At 41.7% G+C, this 24,394-nt stretch overlaps 1 protein-coding gene across 1 annotated transcript in view; it reads right to left on the reverse strand.

Annotated features, from left to right (window-relative positions):
* Nucleotides 1-24,394, reverse strand: part of LOC138296506 (CD109 antigen-like) — an 827,002-nt gene that overhangs the window by 181,744 nt on the left and 620,864 nt on the right. The window contains exons 22-24 of the mRNA XM_069235677.1: nt 22,809-22,953; nt 12,395-12,571; nt 12,160-12,241 (exon numbers count right to left, since the gene is read on the reverse strand). Of these exons, the coding sequence (XP_069091778.1) occupies nt 12,160-12,241; nt 12,395-12,571; nt 22,809-22,953 (404 nt within the window). The remainder of the gene's footprint in view (nt 1-12,159; nt 12,242-12,394; nt 12,572-22,808; nt 22,954-24,394) is intronic.

The raw sequence follows: 24,394 nt of genomic DNA on the forward strand, positions 1-24,394 counted from the left end.
TCAACAGGACTAATCTAAGGACTGTAAACAACCTGAGCTTCATTGCGATCAGCCTGAACCTCTGAGATGACCCGATTCAGAGCGACCAGATTGGTGCTTTCTGCTTTTTGGATCTATTTTCACAATTTTTTTTATAAATTCATATCTCTGGTTCTACTGATTTGATGTTTGTTATTTTTTTTTGTTTTATTTATGAAATTCTGTGCTATATTTCTAACTTGGTATGGCATCCTTTTTGTGTTTTCACAGTGTGACTGTTTGAAGTGCTACACAAAAGCTTTACACATTGCCTCCAAGTTAGGCCTGACTGCTCAATGCCAAGCTATCAAGGGGTTGAGCATAGGTCAATTTGGGGTTTGCGTCTGCCTTACCCTGACAAGGATTGTGGTTGCTGTTTGACCAGGGCTCACTCCCCTGTCAACCAGTAACTACATTTCTCACATGTACAAGCTCTGGCACTAGTCTGAAAAAGTTGTGAACACAGCATTTTGAAGGACAACAGTAATACAAACAACAGATTAGATGAAGTCTGAATATAAAGCTTATCAGTGTGCTCTATCCATCTTTGTAACACTAACTCTGCCTTTCTTTTTTTCTTCTTTCGTGCATTCCCTTCTTTTTTCTTGTTCCGTTCTTCTTTCTGTCTTGCTTTCTTTCTCAAAGGCAAGTGGCTGGCAGCCAATGCAAAACCAAATGGCATTTTTAGGTCTGTGTTGGACAAAACCAAAACCTATTTGTATAAGAGGGGTTTTCAGTCAGACTTCATACAGTAGTCGGAGGTTGTGTCATTCACATTTAAATTTCACCCATTCCAGCATGCCTTATGGGACAAAGTGTCAACCTGCTTCAGCTATTGGCTGACTTCCCCATGAGCAACAATATTTGTCCCTTTCACAAGGCGCACATCTACATACAAAGTAGGTCCCTTCAGTTACTGGTAAGTACTATGGAAATGTGTGCTTTTTTCAGACTAATTAAACCTTTTTTCTTTTAGCCTTTTTTTTTTTAGATTGAATAAGGCCCGGCAGCTTCCCAAACAATGAAGTTCTGCAAAAAACATGTAAAAAAAACAAAATAATTGCCAAAAGGCTGCTGGCCAATGCCAAAACGATTGGCTTTGGCTTTGCCATTGCTTGTTCTATAGAGCAGCGGTTCCCAACCTGTGGTCTGTGGACCCCCAGAGATCTGTGGAACATTCCCATGGGTTCCACAGGTCTTGAGCATTTTCTTTCATAGAAAACTAAACACCCATGTACCTTCACAGAACATCAGAGCTGTGAATGACAGCGCAGGGGCGGCAGACCAAAATATAATCAGGCCAATCACTATTTGGCTTAGGTGCAAGCTGGAAGTTGATAAGCCTAATTTTGGCGGTCATACCGCCGCCCGCCATGCGGTTACCGCCGAATGACCGCATCGCGGTCAAAAGACCGCGGCGGCCATTCTGGCTTTCCCGCTGGGCCGGCGGGCGACCGCCAAAAGGCTGCCCGCCGGCCCAGCGGGAAAGACCCAGCAACGATGAAGCCGGCTCCGAATGGAGCCAGCGGAGTTGCTGGGGTGCGACGGGTGCAGTGGCACCCGTCACGATTTTCAGTGTCTGCTTTGCAGACACTGAAAATCATTATGGGGCCCTGTGAGGGGGCCCCACGACACCCGTTCCCGCCATCCTGTTCCTGGCGGTTTTTACCGCCAGGACCAGGATGGCGGGAAGGGGGTCGGAATCCCCATGGCGGTGCTGCAAGCAGCGCCGCCATAGAGGATTCCTTGGGCCAGGGGTAAACCGGCGGGAAACCGCCGGTTGCCCTTTTCTGACCGCAGCTTTACCGCCGCGGTCAGAATGGCCCAGGAAGCACCGCCAGCCTGTTGGCGGTGCTTCCGTGGTCGTTGGCAGAATGACCCCCTTTATCTGCTTGCCTGACTTGTGCTTGAATGACATTGCTTGTGTCCTCTTGTATTTGGGCCGAACCCCAGAGCATTTCGCTGCCCCTGTGCATGAATGCTGAACAGCTGTGCCTCTTGTTCTGAGGCACCTAGAGCTGGTAGGAAGGCACTTTTCCTGCAGAAACGTTGAGCCACTCGAGAGAAACATGTGAGTGTTTGCTCTGGTTTCATATTTATTACTAATTGTCAGAGGTGTATATCAGAAGACATTTCCCCTACAGTTAATTGAAAATTATTTTGGTGAGAGAGCAAAAAACCTTGTTTATAAAGAAAGTGGTATTTTTTCATCGAGCTGCATTGTGGAATATGTGATTGCAGCAACATGTGTTTGTACTTTGTTTAGGCCAGGGCGGTTGATATCTATAAAATAAATCCTAATATAATTACTATAATTATGCACATTTGATCAGAGATCCTATTTAAATAAGCATTTTCAGCCATAAAAACAGTTGTTGATTGCTAAAGACGCTATGTATACACATCTGCATTTAACTTTACAGAAAAAGGTTTGTTTCACTTCCCGGCTGTCTCTGCATCAGCCTTTCCCCAAATGCAGTAGTAGACATTCAAATTACAGTGCAAATAACAGTGTAATTATTACACACTTAAAAATTACTGTGAAGCGACAGCTTCCAGTTAGATTGCTTTTTGCCTTGGCTGTGCAAAATGCTGTGTGCACCTATCTGAGTAACTGATGACAATAGCAGTGCTGATGCTGGGAGAAATGAAGTGCTGAGCATTTGCACTAATTCCCTGCCTTCCAATAATCCACAGATGGTCGGCAGATGGGCAGAAAGTCTGACTTTGCAGGTTTTTTTTCATATGTTTAACCTGCTTTGAACTGATTTGTCACTGCACTGCTCATAGAAGTAGTGATAACTGAACTTCCAGCTTCTGCGTATATGTCAGAAAGCAGGAGACAATAATAACTGTAATGTAGGGGCATTGAAGCCAATCTGAATTCACTACCAATTAACATTAACTCTTCAGTGACATTAAATTGGATCATTTTTAAACATGATTGTATGAAGGTAATAACTAGCACAAAAAATAATGAAGCCTCAAACTTCAAGATTAGATAATGGCATTTTATCCATCTGTTTCTCATAATTATGTTTCTTTACTATCAGGGATTGCCATCTTGATGCTCCAGCTTCTGAGATCCTTTTTATTATCATTGTTCATCTTACTCTGTCAGCATTTTCTTATTTTTTAAATAATTAGCTGTTTAAAATTTAATGCACCCATTTATTGTAAAACCCATTGGTATTGTGTGCTCTCACATAAATGTACAAAATTAATTAAAAAATAGCCACGTGAATAAATAAAAATATCACAAAACACTACATGTTTGGGGTCAAGGTCTCATATCAAATGTGGCCTAATGTTAAAGAGCCTCTCACTTCAATCAGTGATTTTGGTGTGAGATGTACACAAGTTGAGTGTAACTGGAAGAAACCACCGTCTGGTGGCTATGTAGTGATGAGTAGAGACAAAACAAGCCTCTTAGGGCCTGGTTTAAGAAAAGTGGCGCTGCTCCCAATGCAACGCCACTTTTCTTGCACCCTTTAGCGCCCCCCCAACGCCATCAAGTGTGCGCCTTTTTAAGATATGTCGCACCATGATGGTAGTTAGGGGAACTAGCGTCAAAACACTAGTTTGGAGCTTTGCAGAATTAGCGTCAGCATTTTTTATGCTAATACTGCAAAGCCCATTGAGGCCCATTGAAAACAATCATGTGCCTCCTTTTAACGCCTGGTCTGGGCAGGCATTAACAGTGCTGAAACAAATGACACAAAGAAATCTCTGTGAAATTAACAATGGACTCCTTCCACGATGGAGGCCAAACGAATGAGCTAGCTATGTCCAATTAAATTGAGCAAATGGAATTATCTTACAGCAGCATTCATAAGATTGCCACATCAATTCATATGATTTGCTAGTGTCTTTTGTCTTTTCCACAAAAGCAGTCCTGATACAGTGTTAAAATCTTCTTACAGTCGCTGCTTGATCTCTAAATGTTGGAGCATATGAAGTTTGGAAACAGGTGATGAGAGCAACCTGTAGTTGGTAAAGTAATGAAGGTCTACTATGTGTGTTACAAAATAGCTTTGCTAGAAACTGATTACATAACTGAATGTTGTGATTCAATAGACTTGTCATTTGTGGGTAACCTAAATAAACATAGGGATGATGGATCGATAGCTTAACCTTAAGCGGAAAGCCATTAAAGCTATCAGTAATGGGCCATCATGCTCAAAACAAAGTGATTTAAGTCAAAAGAAAACAAAGTGTGGCAAATACGATGTTGAATATTTATCAATGGGTTTCACATGTTCAGGTTCAGAACATGAACAGCAACTGCAATGCGTGCTATGCTATGAAATTTTGTCAAATGAGGCCATGAAATCTTCTAAATTATGAAGACACTTGGAAATTAAGCATAAAGAACATACAACCAAATCCACAGAATCCTTCAAATAAAGAGCAAGAGCTCTGACAGCGCAGACAAATAATTAAGAAAACTGCAATAGGACCATTTAATGAAAATGCTTAAAGCTTCATTTGAAGTGTCCATGCTCATAGTAAAAACTGGAAAACCTCATACCATTGCTGAAGAACTAATAGTACATGCTGCTAAAGCCATGGCAAGTGCAGTGGTTGGAGAGAAAGCAGCAAAAGATTTAGAGCCATCATCTAACAAAACTGTAAAAAAGGTGAATTGACAAAATGGCAGACAACATGAAAGAACAGTTTATTGAAAGAATTAGTAAAGCTCAGCACTATAGCCTACACGTAGATGAAAGTACGGACATAGCAAATAAATCTAATCTCCTGAGTTATGTTAGATATGAGTTTGAGGGGAACATTATTGAAGGTTTACTGTTCTGCTGCTATTTGGTACATGCCAGTGCGGGGCACATCCTCAGCACTTTCATCGAATTTCTGATATCAAATGAAATTCAGTGGTCCAAATGCATATGAATCGGCACAGATGGGGATCATGCCATGTCTCGGAGATTAACTGGACTTGTTGCACAAATAAGGGGAAACAACTCTTTAGTTGTATGTCATAATTGTTGCATTCACTGAGAATCATTCATCCCTAAAAAGAGGCCAGAGGAATTTTCCGATGGCTGTCTCATGGTAGAGTTTTGTCTTGGCTTTTTTAATTGAGAGATGAAATCAGAATATTCTTCACTGAAGTGGAATGTCCATTTGCACTTGAGCGCTTGCATGACTATACTTGGTTACCCATGCTGGCGTATATTGCAGACATCTTCACTCACTTAAATGTACGCAATTTGAGTATGCAAAGAGTTGGTATCACCATTTTTTATGTTGAAGACAAGATTGAGGCAAAAAAATTAAATTTAGACTTGTGGGTTCATTTCTTATCACAAAGAAATGTTGATTCTTTTCAAAACCTGAAGACCTTCTTGGAATCTGCTGCTGATGAATTATCAAATGAAGTCTTGGAATTTTTTATCCAGCATCTCCAAGATGTGCAGTGTAGTTTTCCTCAGTTCTTTCCACTTCCAGATGAAGGCAAAAACTGGATTAAAGATCCTTCCAATGTAAATATTGACACTTTAATGGGGTTGATAGCATCTGTAGAAAATGGTTTGATTGATATCTCCTCAGATAGTGTACTTAAACTTCAATCTAAAGAAAATTATCTGGTGTCTTTTTTGGATGCAGGTAGGAACAAATTATCCTGAATTAACCCAAAAAGCACTGAAGGTTTTACTCCCTTTACCCACCACATATTTATGTGAAAAAGCTTTCTAAAAAGAAAATACAGAAATCACTTGGAAAATGTAGAATCTGATCTGAGAATACAACTTTCCGATATAAAACCAAACATTTAAATATTTTTGATTTTTGCACATTTTTCAATGCAAAAATAATAATAGCTTAATAATGCGAGTATTTATTTGGTGTGTACTTGTTTGTGTATCTTTTGTGCATTACTGTTGTAATGTTTGAAATTGAAATCGGACTAATTGCTTTGGGGGTTACCCGGCTTCCATTAGTGATTCGGTGGGGGTCCTCAGGAGTCAAAAGGTTGGGAACCCATGTTATAGAGTGTTGAGTGCTTTGGAGACTATTTTACACCTGAAGTCAGTCAATGAGTGATAAGTGTCTCTTTAGTTACAGAAAAAGGGTTGTTTTATTGTCTCTTGCATCCATTTTTCTAATGACTTTGTCAATGCTTGCTCTCCTACCTGATATTTTACTCAGCGCTGCCACAACAAGTCATGGCTTTCCTCGATGTTTATGTATTTACATCTGTGCAGGGCATAATCAAATGATGTCGCCCAAAGCATACGCATATTAAAGGGAACATTTTTGTATGTGGGTTACTGCAGCCATTATCAATGGTAATATGTGGGAAAATACATTTGTCCAAGTGTCAAGGATTCCTCTCGGAAATATATTCGAGAAGACGGTACATTATGGTCTGCTTTTACAGCACATTTCTTTCGATTATTGTAACCATTCATTTTCCAGGATTAATTATGATCATTTGAAAACAAAGTAATCTGAAGCACAGTGGATCAGGTACCATAGTAAAAAAAAAAAACAGAATGGTACAGGAGTTACTGATTCTCGTCCTGAAATTTTATTGGGAATTTAGCTACATTTTTGCATGGGGCTTTAATTGGTGCCTTTTAATTGACACTGGACTGGAGAATTTTCAACACGGGATTAAAAGTCGGACCTAATTATACCCAAAGCTTGGTAATTCACGTTTGTACAAGGACATTCTGAAAATATTTGTAGAAATTGTGCATAATTAGGCAAATATTACCAAAAATCAGTGCAAATTGCAAGTTATAGGCTAACAGCCATGTACATACACACTCAGCAAAGAAACACAGGCAATGCAGGGGCACGGGCACCCAGCCAGATGCTCTTTATCATTTACTGCCAGACAACATTTCAGGCTCCATCTCATAGGGTCCTGGCTGAATAGTTAGCATAGAGTTTGTCAGGCAGGTTGGGCAGGGACCATTTTGAGTATATTGATGCCTTATTGTCTAGCATGGGTGCTACTGACTCCACCTCTATCTTGACTCACAGGACATATCCAGGTAACGTACCCAGACTTCACATCAAAGTGTTGCCCCTGATCCTCTGGCAGTGATTGGTATCAACGAAGAGCTCTCTTCTCTCTCTTTCTATCTCTCTCCCTCTTCTCTCTTTCTCCCTCTCCCACATGCCCTATCTATTTCCCTCCCTTGAGTGTATCGCTGCCACTTTGGCTGGCCAGGATAAGTAGCCATCTCCTAGGCAAACATTACCACCCCTTTTCAAGAGCAGTGTCCTGTGCTCATTAAGCAGCAAACTAACCTCCCTTGGGCAAACACATGGTGGTCTGACTGTAGCACCCCTTTGCTTTACTGTGACTGCACACTGCCTTCTGCAAGTGCTGGAAATCTAGAATATATGCTTTGGTGTTGCATGATTAGAAACACCATGAAATATTAGGGTTTACTAGGTGTTGGGACAGCTTGAGAGGGCATTTAGGTGACTTTTGGTGAAAGAGTCCATCAACCCTAAATCTTGGAAGTATCAACAGTTCTCAAAAGACTTGCTATACTTTCATTAGAAGGACCAGCAGGGTTGTCATGCTTTTAATGTCATATAGCAACAACGCTTCTGTGCAGGGCTTCATAATTATATTGGACAGTACTAACCCTTATTGGACAGCTCAAATATACGCTACCTCCCTTCTTAAAACGGAAGGCTTCTCTGCAGGCCACCACACACCTATTTGGCAACAACTACACTTTTCAGCAAACTGCTGTATCTCTAGTAATACAAATTAATGTTACATAATGCTTCATACCACATTTCTGCCCTATTTACATGCTGGGGAATAAACAGGATTACTAATACTTAATTTAGGGTGTTCATTTTTTCCAGACTGGGAAGGATGGAAAGCTGGGTTAGCAGTTCCTAGAATGCAAACAATTATCCTGCAGACTCTGGCAGTAAGCAGTGAGAGGTATACTTACTGAACTGTCTGTTGAGCAACAAGATTATACCAATAATTTTCAGGAGGACTGCCGTACTTTTGTTGGACAATATCAACACTTTCACCAGCTAAACCTTCAGGGACAGTACCAAAAACCCCTCAACAGGGTTGACATACTTGTAAAATACAATATGCGCACTTCCCAGCAGGGCTGTTATATGCCACTAATTCTGCCATGCTGTTGACTCTTTGTCTGACACAATCTCTCACTTTATCCGTATGCCAATCTGCTGAAGTCCTGGTTAGCTTTCTTGTTCAAACATAGTAAGAATCAGTAGTCTATGCAGATTGAGACATTTTTACAAACAGCTTTAGGGAGTTGAGGAAGAAAGGCCTTTGAAACATCCCACACCCCTAATAATTGGTGCATATGCTCACATTTTCAGCATTATTTACAATTGGGTCCTTCAAAAGCTGAAAGTGTGCGGAACGCCTCTACAAATTTTACTGTTTCACCATCAAATTAAGGGCCTGATTTATAACTTGGCAGATGGGCATTACTTCAGAAACATGACTGAAAGCCTGACCACCTTACAATAAGTGCACTTGTAGTGGTCGTCCACCATATTTGTATACTCTAACACCCTTGCTGTTGTACCATAGGCTAAAAACTACAGACCTTATTCGGAGTCTGGTGGATGACATACTCAGTGGAAATCTGGAAAAAATGCTGCCTACAGTATTACAAGGGCAATGGTTTATAATTCATCTGTAATACGGCAGCCGGGACATCTGTCCAATGGATGGACTGTCCAATCCAAAAAACTTGTAAAAAGCCCAATGCCTCTCCTCTGTATCCATACGCGAGGAGACAGCACTGTCATGCAACACATATATCTACAATTGCATAACATTTTGTGCTTCAGGTGTAAGTTGAAGATGCGAAGGCCACCTATTTTTCAAAAGATGAAAAAAATATGGGCATTTTTAAATCATCACCCAGAGCTTGTGACTGGCTCATCAGACACAGCGATAACTCTAGGTTTTTGAAACAGGGGACTGCTTTAATTGCTGGATAGACTCTCCCAAGGCTTCAAAGCATCTCTAGCAGAGTAGCACACAATCGTCTTCTAGGGACAAATATTTGCTGCTGTGGAGGAAAAATTATCGTGGGTATTGTGCCAGCCCCGAGGACCCCATGCATGTGACTAATAAATACAATATTATTATTATGGATATTGTTATTATTATCCTCAACCTCATTTTCTGCTCTAATTTCGTTATTTCTTTCAATATGACATACAATACACATTACAAAATACATAATAAAAGAGAAATAATAGAAATGATACAGGATGGGAAAAAGTAGCCATAAGACATTATTAAATAATCGTAACTAACAAGCAGCCTGCCACAATGTATACAACTGTGAAAAACGAACAAGGAATAACAATGTAAAGAAGAATCACAAAATAATGACCAATCAGGACCATTAGTTAACACTACTGTTTGTTTGAACAGTATTCAAACAAATATGATTGTTTAGAAGTAGGATTTGCTCTTAGTTTGATATTCAAACACACAGGCTCTCCTAAGGAAGTGAACTAAGTGCTGTTTTTTCGATGTTTATTTTGTTCTATTATGCATCAAATCCATTCCTTCATCTTGCCTTAACATTTCCATTGCTCCTGTGCAATAAATTAAAGTAAAACATATTCTTGAGATTTTCGACACAATCAACAATAGTTTAACGCAGTGGTTCCTAACCTTTTGCCCACTATGGACCACCACTTAATCCAGGTGCAGCCCATCCTTTAGGACGGAGGGGCCAAGACCCTCCCACCTTTTGCCCCTCATGAAGAGTGTCTGTCAGGCTGAACAAAGGTTAGCCTGACAGACATGCTTCATGTTCAGGTCAGGCAGCCAGGAGCAGACATGAGCAGACTCCTGGCTGCTTGAGCTGAACTTTGCTGGGCTGAGGAGGTCACAGCTCCGATGGACATGACCTCCTCGGCTCAGCAAAGGTGCCTTGAGGCCCTCCCCTGGTTGACAAGGAAAGCGTCACCCATTGACATTGCCCTGGAAGCTTCAGGTTTAAGCCCTGAAGCACCCAGGGCGAGTGTCAATCAGTGGCACTTCGTCACAGAGTGGGGTGGGGGTCAGCAGTCTCACTGACCCCATCCCACTCTGTGACGAGGCTGGGACTGCTGCCTTCCCTCATTGGCTGACCTCAGGTGGTAAGTAGGGTGGCGGGCTCTAAGTCCCTTTTAAGATTTTTTTTTTAATCAGAAGAGATTTCTCAAGCACAGTGCAAATGCTATGCAGGCAAAACCTAAAAAGAAAGGAAAGGCTGAACCCTGAAATATTTTTTAAAATGGAAAACTCTACTTCAGCTTAACTGATTAGAATATCATGCACTAAGCAGACACACAAACTGACTGGAAGAGGGCTACTTCCCAAGTACCAAGTATTAAGCTAATAAAATAAAGACTCTCCTGCAGAAATATGTTCTCCATCATCACAGCCATGCACGGATCCTTCTGTGGTGCTTACTGAACGAGGGTCTGTGTGGAATCTTTTTCCTCAAGGTTAGGACTAAGCTTGAAGTCCTGAAAATGCTCAAATGGCCTGCCCAGTGTCTGCTGCTGATCTTGTCTGTGTGGAGTACCCAACTAGCTCTAGCATTCGAGAGAGGTGGGTCACAAGAGAACCCTCCAATACCCATCTCCCTACCAATGCTTGTTTCTGAATGTATTGTCAGCGCCGGTGTTTACATGACACATTGGAGGTACATTCTCAAGGGGTCATCTTTCGTGGAAAACCTTGTTTATTTCCTCCAGACAGACGTGAATAAAAGCAGCAGAAAGGGAGGCAATGGAAAATACGCCTGTGCTTTTTCTGTTGGCAGCTGCCATCCTCACCTGACAGCTGCCATTAATAGTACAAAGATGTTTGTGATCATTTCATGTACCACTGTAATGAGCACATAGAAGGTGATCAGTCTTTCATTCATACCCATTCTGATGTTTTCAATTACAATTATGAAAGAATTTAGCTAAAGTTTGTGAACATTCATATTCATTAAAACAAAAGGACTTAATTTTCTCGTTGTCTGTGCAGCTACTGCATCCTAAAATGAGGCAACGGCTGCCACCAGCCAGTAATATGTGTATGGGGGGTTATGAGGGAGTCATCCTTTTGAGATTACAGTCAGGGGGAGACACATTAAGTATATCCCCTACCTCACAGTACACCAATAAGGAAACTGGATCTTCAGTTTTATGGGGCCCTGAAACTTAGCCAAAAAGGAAAAATGAGAAGGAACCTAAGGGACAAATGATGAAAATGGTGGGGATGAGACACATCCTCACTCATACGTGGCATTTCGTCCTACCATCGAGGCTTGCCACAACAACCCAGGACTTTCATACCGTCTACAACAGCTAGTAATTCTCAGCCAAGGGACACTGATGATTAATGATTGCAATGCCTCGCATAACCTGGCAAGCTATGATTCACAGTCAGAGTCGCTATGATTTTTGTCCAAACACCTTACTTTATGGGGTATTCTACCAATACAACTAAGTTTTTTTTATAGCACCTTGCACTCATATGCATTCCACAATATTCAGTTATCGTTAATGTAAACAGGTCAAGAGGTAGATGAATGATCATCTAAATATTGTTAGGTTGAAGGTCCAGATGTTCAATCAATATAAGTGTAGATCAATATTATTTACATCGATCTTTTTACATACTACTCTTAACGGTCAATGTTTCTAGCAGCAAGCATACAGACTGAGTTATGCTACCTAAATACGTAGCGTGAATTACAACTAGATTGTAGCAACTATCAAATTAACCTATTTACAATAAATGAGTTGTTAAAACAAGAACAATATGATGTTTTCGATTTTAAGCTTAATTTGTAGTGCCTCTTATTTATCAATCATGTGAGACAGATTATAATATGAAACTGCCTGGCTTGGCAAGTAGCTGTACCATCTCCACATATTCCAAATATCAAAGCAGTATGTATATCAGAAAGGAGCTTCAGAGATGAAGATCGATAAAGAAGTAAAAAATGATACAAACTAAAAGCTATTGTTAGAAATTTTACAGACAGACTGGGGTTTAAGTTATTGAATCGGGTTTCAGAAATTAACAAAACAAACGATAAAACAAATAAAAACATTTTACTTTGTTCAAACAGGGATCATTATTATAATTACCAAGTACTCCCGGAAACATCACTGTTTCCAAATGCACTGAAGGAGCCGTCGGATCTCCTGTATGTTAGCTCAGTTTGGTAGCCTAGAGAAATATAAAATCTAGAAGTTTAAGCATGAAGTCAAACATAAGATAAACGAATGTCAGCAACTATATATCAGGAGTGTATGAATCTCGAGAATTAAGTAACTGGAAACCTTTTGGAGAATTTGCGTTTGCATAATGAGATTTACAAACCTGCCTTCATGTATCCAATTGCTGTTTCCTTAATACTTTGTGTCATTTGACCTGTAGTTTTCAAGTATTGCAGGACATAGATGTTCGGACTGAAATTGATCATATTTTGTTCACCACATCCATAAGGCATCTGAATTAGAGATTCCAGCCCATCAATGGAAGGTCCAAGAACATCACCTTTTAGGAATAGAAACAGGCCAAGTAAACAAAACCTTTCCACTGCTACTCACAATCAGGGGTGGTGGCCCCTCCACATACTTACAATTTATAATTGTGCCACGGTAGAAAGTCAAAATGCACATCTTGGTTTATCCTCCTTAACTGAAAACAAATAATCTCCAAGTATCGTCCACTCTCATAAGATTAACGGTACAATTTAACACCTATGTTAACATTCTAGGTTCACAAATAAAAAAAAAAGAAATAGGTCATGTAGCAAAATAAGTCAAAGATGGCAGTCTTGAGATCATCTGTAGCACCTCTGAGCTTCGTTATCAGAGAACTCGGAAAGTCAGACCTAGTAAATTAGAGGTGTTTTTTTACTTATGTAGTTCTGGATGCATTCCTACCACCGTACTTAGGCCCGTATTTATACTCCGTTTGCGCCGAATTAGCGTCGTTTTTTTCGACGCAAATTCGGCGCAAAACTAACGCCATATTTATACTTTGGCGTTAGACGCGTCTAGCGCCAAAGTAGGGGCAAATAGCGTCATTTTTTTGCGTGAACGCCTTCCTTGCGTTAATGAGATGCAAGGAAGGCGTTCCCGTCTAAAAAAATGACGGCGACGCAAATGCGTCGTAATTATACTCCCGGGCAAAAATCACGCCCGGGAGGTGGCGGGTCAAAAAACCCCGCATTTGCGCCACTATTTAACGCCTGGGTCAGGGTAGGCGTTAAGGGGCCTGTGGGCTCAAAATGAGCCCACAGGTGCCCTCCCCTGCCCCCAGGGACCCCCCCTGCCACCCCTGCCCACCCCAGGAGGACACCCAAGGATGGAGGGACCCACCCCAGGGACATTCAGGTAAGTTCAGGTAAGTATAATTTTTTATTTTTTTTAATTTTTTTTGGGTGGCATAGGGGGGCCTTATTTGTGCCCCCCTACATGCCACTATGCCCAATGACCATGCCCAGGGGACACAAGTCCCCTGGGCATGGCCATTGGGCAAGGGGGCATGACTCCTGTCTTTACTAAGACAGGAGTCATGAAATGGCGTCTGGGCGTCGTAAAAAAATGGCGCAAATCGGGTTGAGGCGATTTTTTTGCCTCAACCTGACTTGCCCCATTTTAAGACGCCCTAACGTCATTTTTTCCCAACGCCGGCGCTGCCTGGTCTACGTGGTTTTTTTCCACGCACACCAGGCAGCGCCGGTCTGCTTGCGCCGGCTAACGCCATTCCATAAATATGGCGCCCGCATGGCGCTTCAGAATGGCGTTAGACGGCGCTAAATTTTTTGACGCTAAACTGCGTTAGCGCAGTTTAGCGTCAAAAAGTATAAATATGGGCCTTAATCCCTTGGTTATTCACAGCGTTTCAGAGAAGAACATACTACCCACTTTAAAAATAAATGTAGTTGATGAAACTGCTCATAATTGGTGTAAATTACATCTGATCGCATCTCATGCTTCACATTAGAACCATTTCAATCCACTGCTATTCCTGCAAGAAGGAGTAGCCATAGAGAAGTGGCATATTCATTATCACTTACATTTTCATATGTAGAGCACAAACCTGCCACATGTGTGGCTTTGTGATATTGTTAGCTTGTCTAAAGGCAAGGCATAGCTCACTTATGTCGATGGGAGGTGCATGGGCTAAGTGTATCCTATACTGTAAGAGTTTGGTGTTATACACGAATGACAGAATGATGCTCAGATTATGTTATGGTGAGTGGTCCAAGGAAAACACATCTATATGAATCCCAAACCATTCAAACCTTCATATGATTCAGACGTTTGTGAGCCTGTCAAGCTTATTCAAATTCAGTGACCTGAGCTCGCTCGCAACTTTTTACTTTAAATTTTACTTTATTTAAAAAAGGAAAATCAGTAGTGGAGGCCAGAACACACAGGGCAGCGTTGGACATTTTTAATGACCTTAAAAGTAGCGCAGGCCAGCCAAGAGGCTAAATATTATTGGACCCTCTCTTTCCAAAGGCCTTACTCACTGATATCAGTGCCAAGACATGCTGCCACGCACAAGCACTTGGAAATACTTGAAATGTATTTGTATTTCAGAAGGTAGTCCTTCTGTTACCTATATTGTGCCCTGGACATATCAGAGGGACGATCTATTACAAGAAGATACCCTTCCTATGTTGAGAACTCGACATACAGGCAAGAAAGATGTGCTAGCACAAGAAACATCTGCTGACACAAAGACAAGCACGGTTATCAGTTAAATGTTAGGCCACGTGTTTGAGGTGAATAGCCTCCATTTTGATAATTTTCCAGAATCCAAGATGGTCTTGAATTTTTTAAGCAGTTCAGGAAAGAAGATCCTCAAAGAGGAGTTTTGTGAAAAGTGGTTCTTGGACCAAAGCGTTTGTCTAAGCTGCCAGCAGTCTAGCTTCCTGTGAAGAGATTGAACAGTAAGGAGCCTACAATAGGTCGTTGAAGGATCCCAGAAAAAACAAGTTGAGAACAGGCGTGGCTGTGCAGACACAATGTGGTCGTATTTTGATAGGAAAGAGGTGATCCATTCAAGAGCATTGCCAGGGATGCCCAGGTCAGAGAGACAGTAGAGAATAGTAGAATGAAGTGCTGTGTGAATGCAGTCCATAGGTCTAACAGGATGAGCGCTGCAAGTCCATTACTATCCCTGATAGTGATCAAAACTGATTCGGTGAAGAGGGTGAAAGCCAGCTTGGGAGTCAGTAGAAACGTTACTGAATTTAATGTATTGAGAGAGCTTTAATGACATTTCACCTGGAGATAACTACGTGCACTTGGTCTAAGTTATTCAGCGAAAACCTACAGCAGGGACCTAATAAAGGAGGCACACTGGCAGGTGAGGAAGGTTGAGATTTCGAATGATGTTTTCAGAACTGTTCTAGTGCAGGGAGCAACAGAAAGTTCTAGTCAAGGTTCTAGTGCAGGTAGAGGTAATTTTAAACACTCTTTAAAAAATCTGCTAAAGGTAGGCTCCAGACAGAAATCCATAATTCTGACAGGATGCTACCAGGTCTTGAAAATACCTCATGGAGAGTGAGAAAAAGGCATTGAGAACATCTTTTGTCTGGGTTGTCTAGGTGCATGACAATCATTTTCTCATGTAGGAAAAATATTTTCTCTGTGACATGCCTTGTAGTACTTCTTATATTCACAAACAGGTTTCCAGGAGAACTCTTTGAATTCCTCAAATTTGGAAACTAGACCTCATGAAAGGTAGTAACATGTTGGTGCAGATTTGCACATTCATTTGTGAATTGGGTTTTGTGTGGTGCAAAAATAAATTCTCAGCTTTATTGTATAGCTCGATATCAAGGAATGACATGAAGGAAGATTATTTTAATAGCAATGAGTCATAGAAAGCAAAATAGACAAGATAGTCAATAGAACATGTGGGAATCCCCACCAAAAACGACCACATGTTAAACTATGTACTCATGAAGATATCCAGAGGCTTGACCCCAAGATCTAAATAAACATGGAGCAATAATGAGTAACTGATAAGTACAGGGAGTGCAGAATTATTAGGCAAATGAGTATTTTGACCACATCATCCTCTTTATGCATGTTGTCTTACTCCAAGCTGTATAGGCTCGAAAGCCTACTACCAATTAAGCATATTAGGTGATGTGCATCTCTGTAATGAGAAGGGGTGTGGTCTAATGACATCAACACCCTATATCAGGTGTGCATAATTATTAGGCAACTTCCTTTCCTTTGGCAAAATGGGTCAAAAGAAGGACTTGACAGGCTCAGAAAAGTCAAAAATAGTGAGATATATTGCAGAGGGATGCAGCACTCTTAAAATTGCAAAGCTTCTGAAGCGTGATCATCGAACAATCAAGCGTTTCATTCAAAATAGTCAACAGGGTCGCAAGAAGCGTGTGGAAAAACCAAGGCGCAAAATAACTGCCCATGAACTGAGAAAAGTCAAGCGTGCAGCTGCCACGATGCCACTTGCCACCAGTTTGGCCATATTTCAGAGCTGCAACATCACTGGAGTGCCCAAAAGCACAAGGTGTGCAATACTCAGAGACATGGCCAAGGTAAGAAAGGCTGAAAGACGACCACCACTGAACAAGACACACAAGCTGAAACGTCAAGACTGGGCCAAGAAATATCTCAAGACTGATTTTTCTAAGGTTTTATGGACTGATGAAATGAGAGTGAGTCTTGATGGGCCAGATGGATGGGCCCGTGGCTGGATTGGTAAAGGGCAGAGAGCTCCAGTCCGACTCAGACGCCAGCAAGGTGGAGGTGGAGTACTGGTTTGGGCTGGTATCATCAAAGATGAGCTTGTGGGGCCTTTTCGGGTTGAGGATGGAGTCAAGCTCAACTCCCAGTCCTACTGCCAGTTCCTGGAAGACACCTTCTTCAAGCAGTGGTACAGGAAGAAGTCTGCATCCTTCAAGAAAAACATGATTTTCATGCAGGACAATGCTCCATCACACGTGTCCAAGTACTCCACAGCGTGGCTGGCAAGAAAGGGTATAAAATAAGGAAATCTAATGACATGGCCTCCTTGTTCACCTGATCTGAACCCCATTGAGAACCTGTGGTCCATCATCAAATGTGAGATTTACAAGGAGGGAAAACAGTACACCTCTCTGAACAGTGTCTGGGAGGCTGTGGTTGCTGCTGCACGCAATGTTAATGGTGAACAGATCAAAACACTGACAGAATCCATGGATGGCAGGCTTTTGAGTGTCCTTGCAAAGAAAGGTGGCTATATTGGTCACTGATTTGTTTTTGTTTTGTTTTTGAATGTCAGAAATGTATATTTGTGAATGTTGAGATGTTATATTGGTTTCACTGGTAATAATAAATAATTGAAATGGGTATATATATTTTTTTGTTAAGTTGCCTAATAATTATGCACAGTGATAGTCACCTGCACACACAGATATCCCCCTAACATAGCTAAAACTAAAAACAAACTAAAAACTACTTCCAAAAATATTCAGCTTTGATATTAATGAGTTTTTTGGGTTCATTGAGAACATGGTTGTTGTTCAATAATAAAATTAATCCTCAAAAATACAACTTGCCTAATAATTCTGCACTCCCTGTATAGTGAGTCTGTTAAACAAGAGATAGAAAAAAGGATCACATTGAGAAACAGACTCAAGGCTTCTCACCTACCAGGAATAAAGCAACTGTCGTCAAAACAATGTAGGAAAAACTAGATGTATTTTTAAAGCTCAAATACCCACTATGATCAGGGTTACCCACTGTAATGACGATGAGCTGTAGGCCCTTTATCTTTTATATGAATATTTTAAAGCCCTTCACTGGATAAGCTCCTTCCTCACTGGGAGAACACAGAGAGTCAGTTTACCACCCTACACATTGGAATCCAAGAATCTGATCAGGAGCCCCCCCCCCCCGGATTCATCTCTCAGTCCCACCCTTTTCAACATCTGCATCACTCCACTCACCAGTATCATCAGATCCCAAAGTCTCCCCATCATATTATATGCCTACAATACCCAACTCATCCTCCCGCTGACCGACAAGACAATCATGACTAGAACTAAATTCACCAATTGCATGATCAAGGTAGCAGACTGGATGAGAACCAACTGCTTGGAACTCAGCTCTGACAAGTCAAAAGTATGGTCTTCGGGAACAAGAACTCTGCATGGGACTGTACCTGGTGGCCATCAGAGCTAGAACCAACACCCACCCACCATGGCAGAAACTTGTAAATCATCCTGGACAATACTCTCAACATGACAGCAGAAGTCAACACTGTCAGCTGTTTCAGTTTCCACATTCTTTGCATGCTATGCAAAATATTCAAATGGCTGCCCCTGAACACCCGACGCACCGTCACACAAGCACTCATTACAAGTAGACAAAACTACGCCAACACACTGTATGCAGGGATCTCCAAAAAATGCCTACACAGAGTCCAAACCATCCAGAACACTACAGAAAGACTCATTCTCAACTTCCTATGTTGCACTCACATCTCACAACACCTCAGAGAGCTCCACTGGCTCTCCATTTACAAAACACTGCCATTTCAAACTCCTCACTGATGCATACAAAGTACTGCCCAACATCGGACCAGTATACACTTTCACCAACCCTCACGACACCTATGCTCAGCCACACTCACACTCATGCACACTCCTCCCGGCATCCACAAGAACAGAACACGAGGGCGATCATTCTCCTACACTGCACCCAAAACCATCATGCAAGACATTAGGGCCTCCTCCTCACTTCTTGAATTCCACAAGAAGCAGAAGACCTAGCTCTTCGAAAAACAAGGTGAGGTCCTACGCCTTCACACCTGCTCCTAGTGCCTGGATACCCTCACAAGTGATAGCATGCTATACAAGACTACACAAAATATCATAAAGAGTTTCAAAATAGTATTGCAATTTTGAGAGGCACAGAATTAAAGCAAATATAGTAGTCTAAGACAAATCCAAAGTAGATCATATAAAGACCCAACCTCACAGTGGGAAGGACATTTGATGAACAATACAATATTGATAGCATCTTGTTTTAACTAACAAAAGATGCTTTCAGTGGGTGAAGTTTAAAAGCCTTCTCAGTAAGGGCCCAGGGACTAACATATTCTGCTTACATCCTCTTCACCCTGTTTTTTGCTACAGTGTGATAGAGACATGTATTGCCTAGTCTTTGTGCACTGGTGCACTAATGCCATTTCCACTAATGCCATTGCCAAACATCCCATAATACGCAGAACATATCAGCATAATTTTACCATTATACACCCTGCCGAGAGTTTCCAACATCCATGTTTGGCCCACTGCCTGAGTTTTGTATTGAAAATGAACATTAAATTAAAGACGTGTTGAATTATCTCAAATTGTTGGAATGGTGGCACTGCATTATTTCAAGAGATGAGACTTATAGACACAGAGGGACAGATTTCATAAAAGAGTTGGTCAAATCTGTGGGTACCCCATATACATAAGCAATAGTGGGGTTTCCCTTTACTGGTCCGCATAAAAGCAGAACTTAACAAATAATACGCCCTAAGTATTGTTCAAGCCTGATGTACAATGTGACAGCAGGCTGTGGAATGGCATAAAGAGAATAACACAAACTGCCAAGAACATAGGCCTGAGGAATACCATAGTTAACAGGGTGGAGTACAGGCAGATATCCTTAAGTCTTTATGAAATATGTTCTATCAGAAAGGTAGGAGCAGAACCAGACAAAGGCATGTAGGTTACAAACTTCCTTTATGAATTTCATAGTTATAGTGACAAGAGTCAGATTGTCAAGAAATGCTACATTAACTAAGGTGATAATGACTGAGCGAGAAGTGAGGCGGGTTTGTTTGCCTACCCCAGTCTATGTAACTGTGGTATTTGTCCCTACTAGGGTGGGCCTGCTGCATGACATAGATGTTTGTAGTACATCTAGGTCTTGCAGCAAGTCACTCCATAGTAAAATGTACAATAATAAGAAGTAAAAAGTTCAACAAAAAGCCAGACTGCTATCTGGATTCAATGCTTCTGATGATCATCTAAAACTGCTATAATGTGAACATTATGGCCTTCATTATGAGTTTGGCGGGCGGCCTCCACCGCCTGCCAAATTCGTACCGCCTCCTGACCGCCAGTGCGGCCAGAAAACTGCTGGCCCTAGTACAAGGTTGTCTTTGGCAGATGACACCAGGGGTGGCTCCTTCGCAATGGTGGAGGAGCTTTGCCCCCTGGCCAAGAGGCAGGAGATGAAAAATAAAACAATAGTTTAATAATTCAGAACTCATTTGATATCAGAAATTCAATGAAAGTGCTCAGGATTAATTAATCATTAATAATTCAGCTCAGCCAGTAGTACAGGGAGGGGTGGGGCTGGTTCATGAGAGGTGGGAGGATGAGAGAGTGCACCTAAGTGCGCATTTGTGTTTGGCCAGCTGTCTTAGGCCAGCCAAACACACATGCACACTTAGGTTTCTCCACAGCCGCCCTTGAGAAACTGCAGAGACCCCAGGGTTGGGTATGAGTGGCAGACCGAGCCACTCAGACCAATCTGGAGGTGTTTTCATGCTAAGTTTATCATGAAAGCAGCTCCAGGATTGATGGGGAGCCTGTGCTGGTGTCCCAGTAAATGCTGGGACACCAGAAGAAGAGCGCAAGGATTCAGGAGACTTCGAGCTGAGGCAACGAGAAAGGTAATTTCTTTTAGTTGTTTTCCCTGTCCCCGTCATACTCACACCCATTGATATTTGTGGCCACCTCCGCTGGATGACATGACCTATAGGGTCATGTAAATGGTCACCTGCAATCCTCCCTTCTTCATCAGCGGCCTTGCACAACGGCATCTTTCAAAAGCTTAGATACAGGCCAGAAGCGGCGCTGTAAATAATAACTTGCTTTATATTGAATACGCAATCCGCTGGAAATCTGGAAATAACAGTTATAGCATTACGGAAATAAAGGCACTCAACTTAGTTGGCCTGTCAGCACTTAAACTTGTGATGTGCTGATCACCACTTTGTTCAACTGATGATCTTCTTGTGTTCGCCCTGCAGCAAGTTGACTGGTACATTCACAGTTACAGCAGGACAGAGCACATGTAAACAAATATATAAATAATAATACATAGTTAAATATGACAGTACAAGGGAATTAACATTTATCTAGTGTGCTTTAAACATAAGCAGCTATAAGGTAACACAAAGGTTAAAAGAATTGGTGGCATTCTGCTGTCTTCCAAGCTACTGTTTCCAGTGCTGGGGAAAAAGCAGAAAAAAGAGTGCTTTCCGTAGAGAAATCAAATGGGAAATTAAGAATTGGATGTGACAAAAACAGTAGAACGATTTTTCAGATGTAAAATAGTTCTTAATGTAGTGTTATGGAAGTATGTCATGAAAAGCAGCATGAGGCAACCAATATCCAATAGGATGAGGTGAGGGAGTAATAGTCTGGATCGATCTAAAGCCCACAGTTTGTATGTTTTAAAGAACCGGTGACAATATGTCTTACATACCGGTGGACTGCCAAGTGCGACCTAACAACAGGCTTTAATATTATGGGACATGATGGATCTCAATGTCCTGATATGGATGGGGTTCAGACACCCTGCCCTGGCTCACACTTGTGATTCAGTGACTCACATCTTTGACTCTAATCTACATGCAGTGCAAGATTGTACATAAATATGTTTGGGGTACAATTTGAAGCAAGAGAAGGCCCCTATAGCTGCCTTTGGGGCACGAGCTGCATGGGAGCTGCATACTACACCCTCTATCATGGAGGCACTGTGGAGATTTGGTTCCTCCCAATCCAGTGCTCTCTCCCCAAACTATAGACTCCACTTTATCCACTTTAAATTCCTACACAGACTGGATCGCACTCCTGTCTAACTCCATCAGTTGGAGCTTGTGGATGGTGCCTGCTGTCTAAGGTGTGCTGCCCTGATGGTCACATTTCTCCATCTGGTTTGGAAATTCCATGCTGTTGCATGCTTCTCAACAGCTGTCTTTCAAGGGGTGCCTAGATCACTGGTCATTTCCCTTATAAGGTGCCAAAGGTCACCTAGTTGGGATCCATGAAGAATATCCCTGCTATAGTGTGATGAGCCACTGCTATGTTGTTCCTTCTGGCAAATAGAGAGTGATGAATCATTGGGGATGGTGACCGTGCCCCGTGCTATAGATTGGTTGCAAGATGCCTCATTCTGCGAGGAACAGTTGGTGGACTCTTGAGCCTAGTCATGTTAGTCTGATCCACACCCAAGGACATATATGGGCCCTCTGGCTGCGCATTTACGACTGAGGGATGTGGATGGGTCCTCGGAACCAATGAGCGACCTGCGGATCCTAGCCAATATCTCTCATTCGAGACTGCTGCCTGTTGAGCCTCCCTCGGTATTGGTGGATGCTTCCTCCTGTTGAACCCGCCCACTACTATGACTTTGCTTTTTGCTGCTATAGATGTGATGCCTCTTGTTATTCCTCTTTCTACTTTCTCACTGTATTATTTTCATCATTGCTGTACCAAGACGCTACCAGGTTTGCAAGGCATGTATTCTGGCCTCCCCATTCCTATATCCCGGCTATTCATGTTTGTTGTTTAACTGGAAATAAATGAATTTTAAAAAAAGTTATTGCTACCCATAGACTAGATATTGGCATCAACAAAGAACATGTTCAGAAAATAAATAAGTGCTTGGGGTATGTGCCAAAGGCTATGGTAAAAGTAGTCTAGGCACCTAGGTACAGTTCAGAAAAAATGAAGATTGCTTCTTACCGATTACTGTGATATACGCTTGTTCACTGCCCCTAACAACATCACTAGGAAATGTGAAAGATAACATTTTGGACACAGTTTGAGGGGTTGGTCCAGTTGCCTCCAGAAGTATGGCTTGCGAAAATGTCTTCTGAATTCCTTCTGCCTGCAAACAAAATGTACTAAGGTTAGTGTTCTTCTCTGACAAAAGCTAAAAGATGTTTACTGACTGCTGGAGGCAGCACGTTTTGGTTGGCTAAAGCAGGACACCAGCCAGGCAGAACCTGCCATTCCCATCAAGTGTGGGTGATTACACTCACTGTATAACCTGTGCTCACCCTCGTGTCACTTGGCACAGAGCAGTCAAGCTTATTGCAGAGGCACTGCTTAAAGCACAGAACACAATATATCACAAAAACAGTGGTCTAAAGGTAGGGATCAATTACATCAATATTTTTAAACACAGTGGTCAATAATGTCTTTATGGACTAATTATTATCCAAAATGTATTGTAATTAATTATATGCAAGGTAGACAATAACTTTTTGGTGAATATCAACAAACTCCGACAATTTCTTACAACATAAAACATTACAAACATAAAATCCAACACATGAACTTAAATTCACATTTGCATCTTAGTTCAACTCTGGTCAACAGCTCACTTCTCAAAGTCTTATAGCTGACCGGGTCGTGAATAGAGGATTTTGCCCAATAACCTTTCTTTGTACCAAAATGGTGGTCACAGTTTCAAAAAGATTCCAATTGTAATCCACTCTGTTGCGATGATTGGAGGTTCATGCACAAGCAGCTAACAAATACCCCAATGTCTTTTCAGGTATTTTGTAGTGCATATTGAATGATTTTTTACCAAGCTGGTTCCAAATTCAAGAACACAATCTCGCCAATGTGTGTGTCAACGCGTTTCGGCCTTTTCAATCAGGGCCTCATCAGGATTATCAAAGGGCAGCGTCACCTCTATGTAAATTAAAAACAAGGAGACTGACTGAGAATATATTAAAATCAACACACTGGTGCAAGAGAGCACGACTATGTGCAATAGAATTGTGAAATTCCCTGTAAACACAACTGCTTGTACCCGTGAGCCAAACATGCTTGCTGAAACTTGGTGTTTCTAGTACCCAAACTATGTGAGTGTTTCACAGTGTCTTCCTAAAAAAGGAGTTTTGGTTTCACACCATGCTTGCTAAAGGCATGCACTTAATAATCTAGACCGCACGCAAGCAATGAACGGTATCTGTCAAATGCCATATCTTTCTTATAGCGCATCGGGAATTGCCACCTGCCAATATTAAGAGAGAACACCACTCATTTCTCACTCGTAAGTATTCCAGTGGCCGTTATTTAGACCAGATACTGCCTTCACATTCAACAGCACTAACTCCCACTCCCACTCCCACATGTCCACTCTGCATCACCTTGCAGTGCCACGAGTATCAGTCGGCGTGTGAACACACCCACTCTTACGCATTCACTCCCGGCACCCTAATGCGGCGCCCGGTTCCCAAACTGCCCTTCACCCACCAACCTGCTTTGGCTATCTCTCCTCTCCATGAATCAAAGATTGCATTAAACTTTCCCTGGTT

The sequence above is a fragment of the Pleurodeles waltl genome, chromosome 5, assembly GCF_031143425.1.
Source record: "Pleurodeles waltl isolate 20211129_DDA chromosome 5, aPleWal1.hap1.20221129, whole genome shotgun sequence".
NCBI lineage: Eukaryota > Metazoa > Chordata > Amphibia > Caudata > Salamandridae > Pleurodeles > Pleurodeles waltl.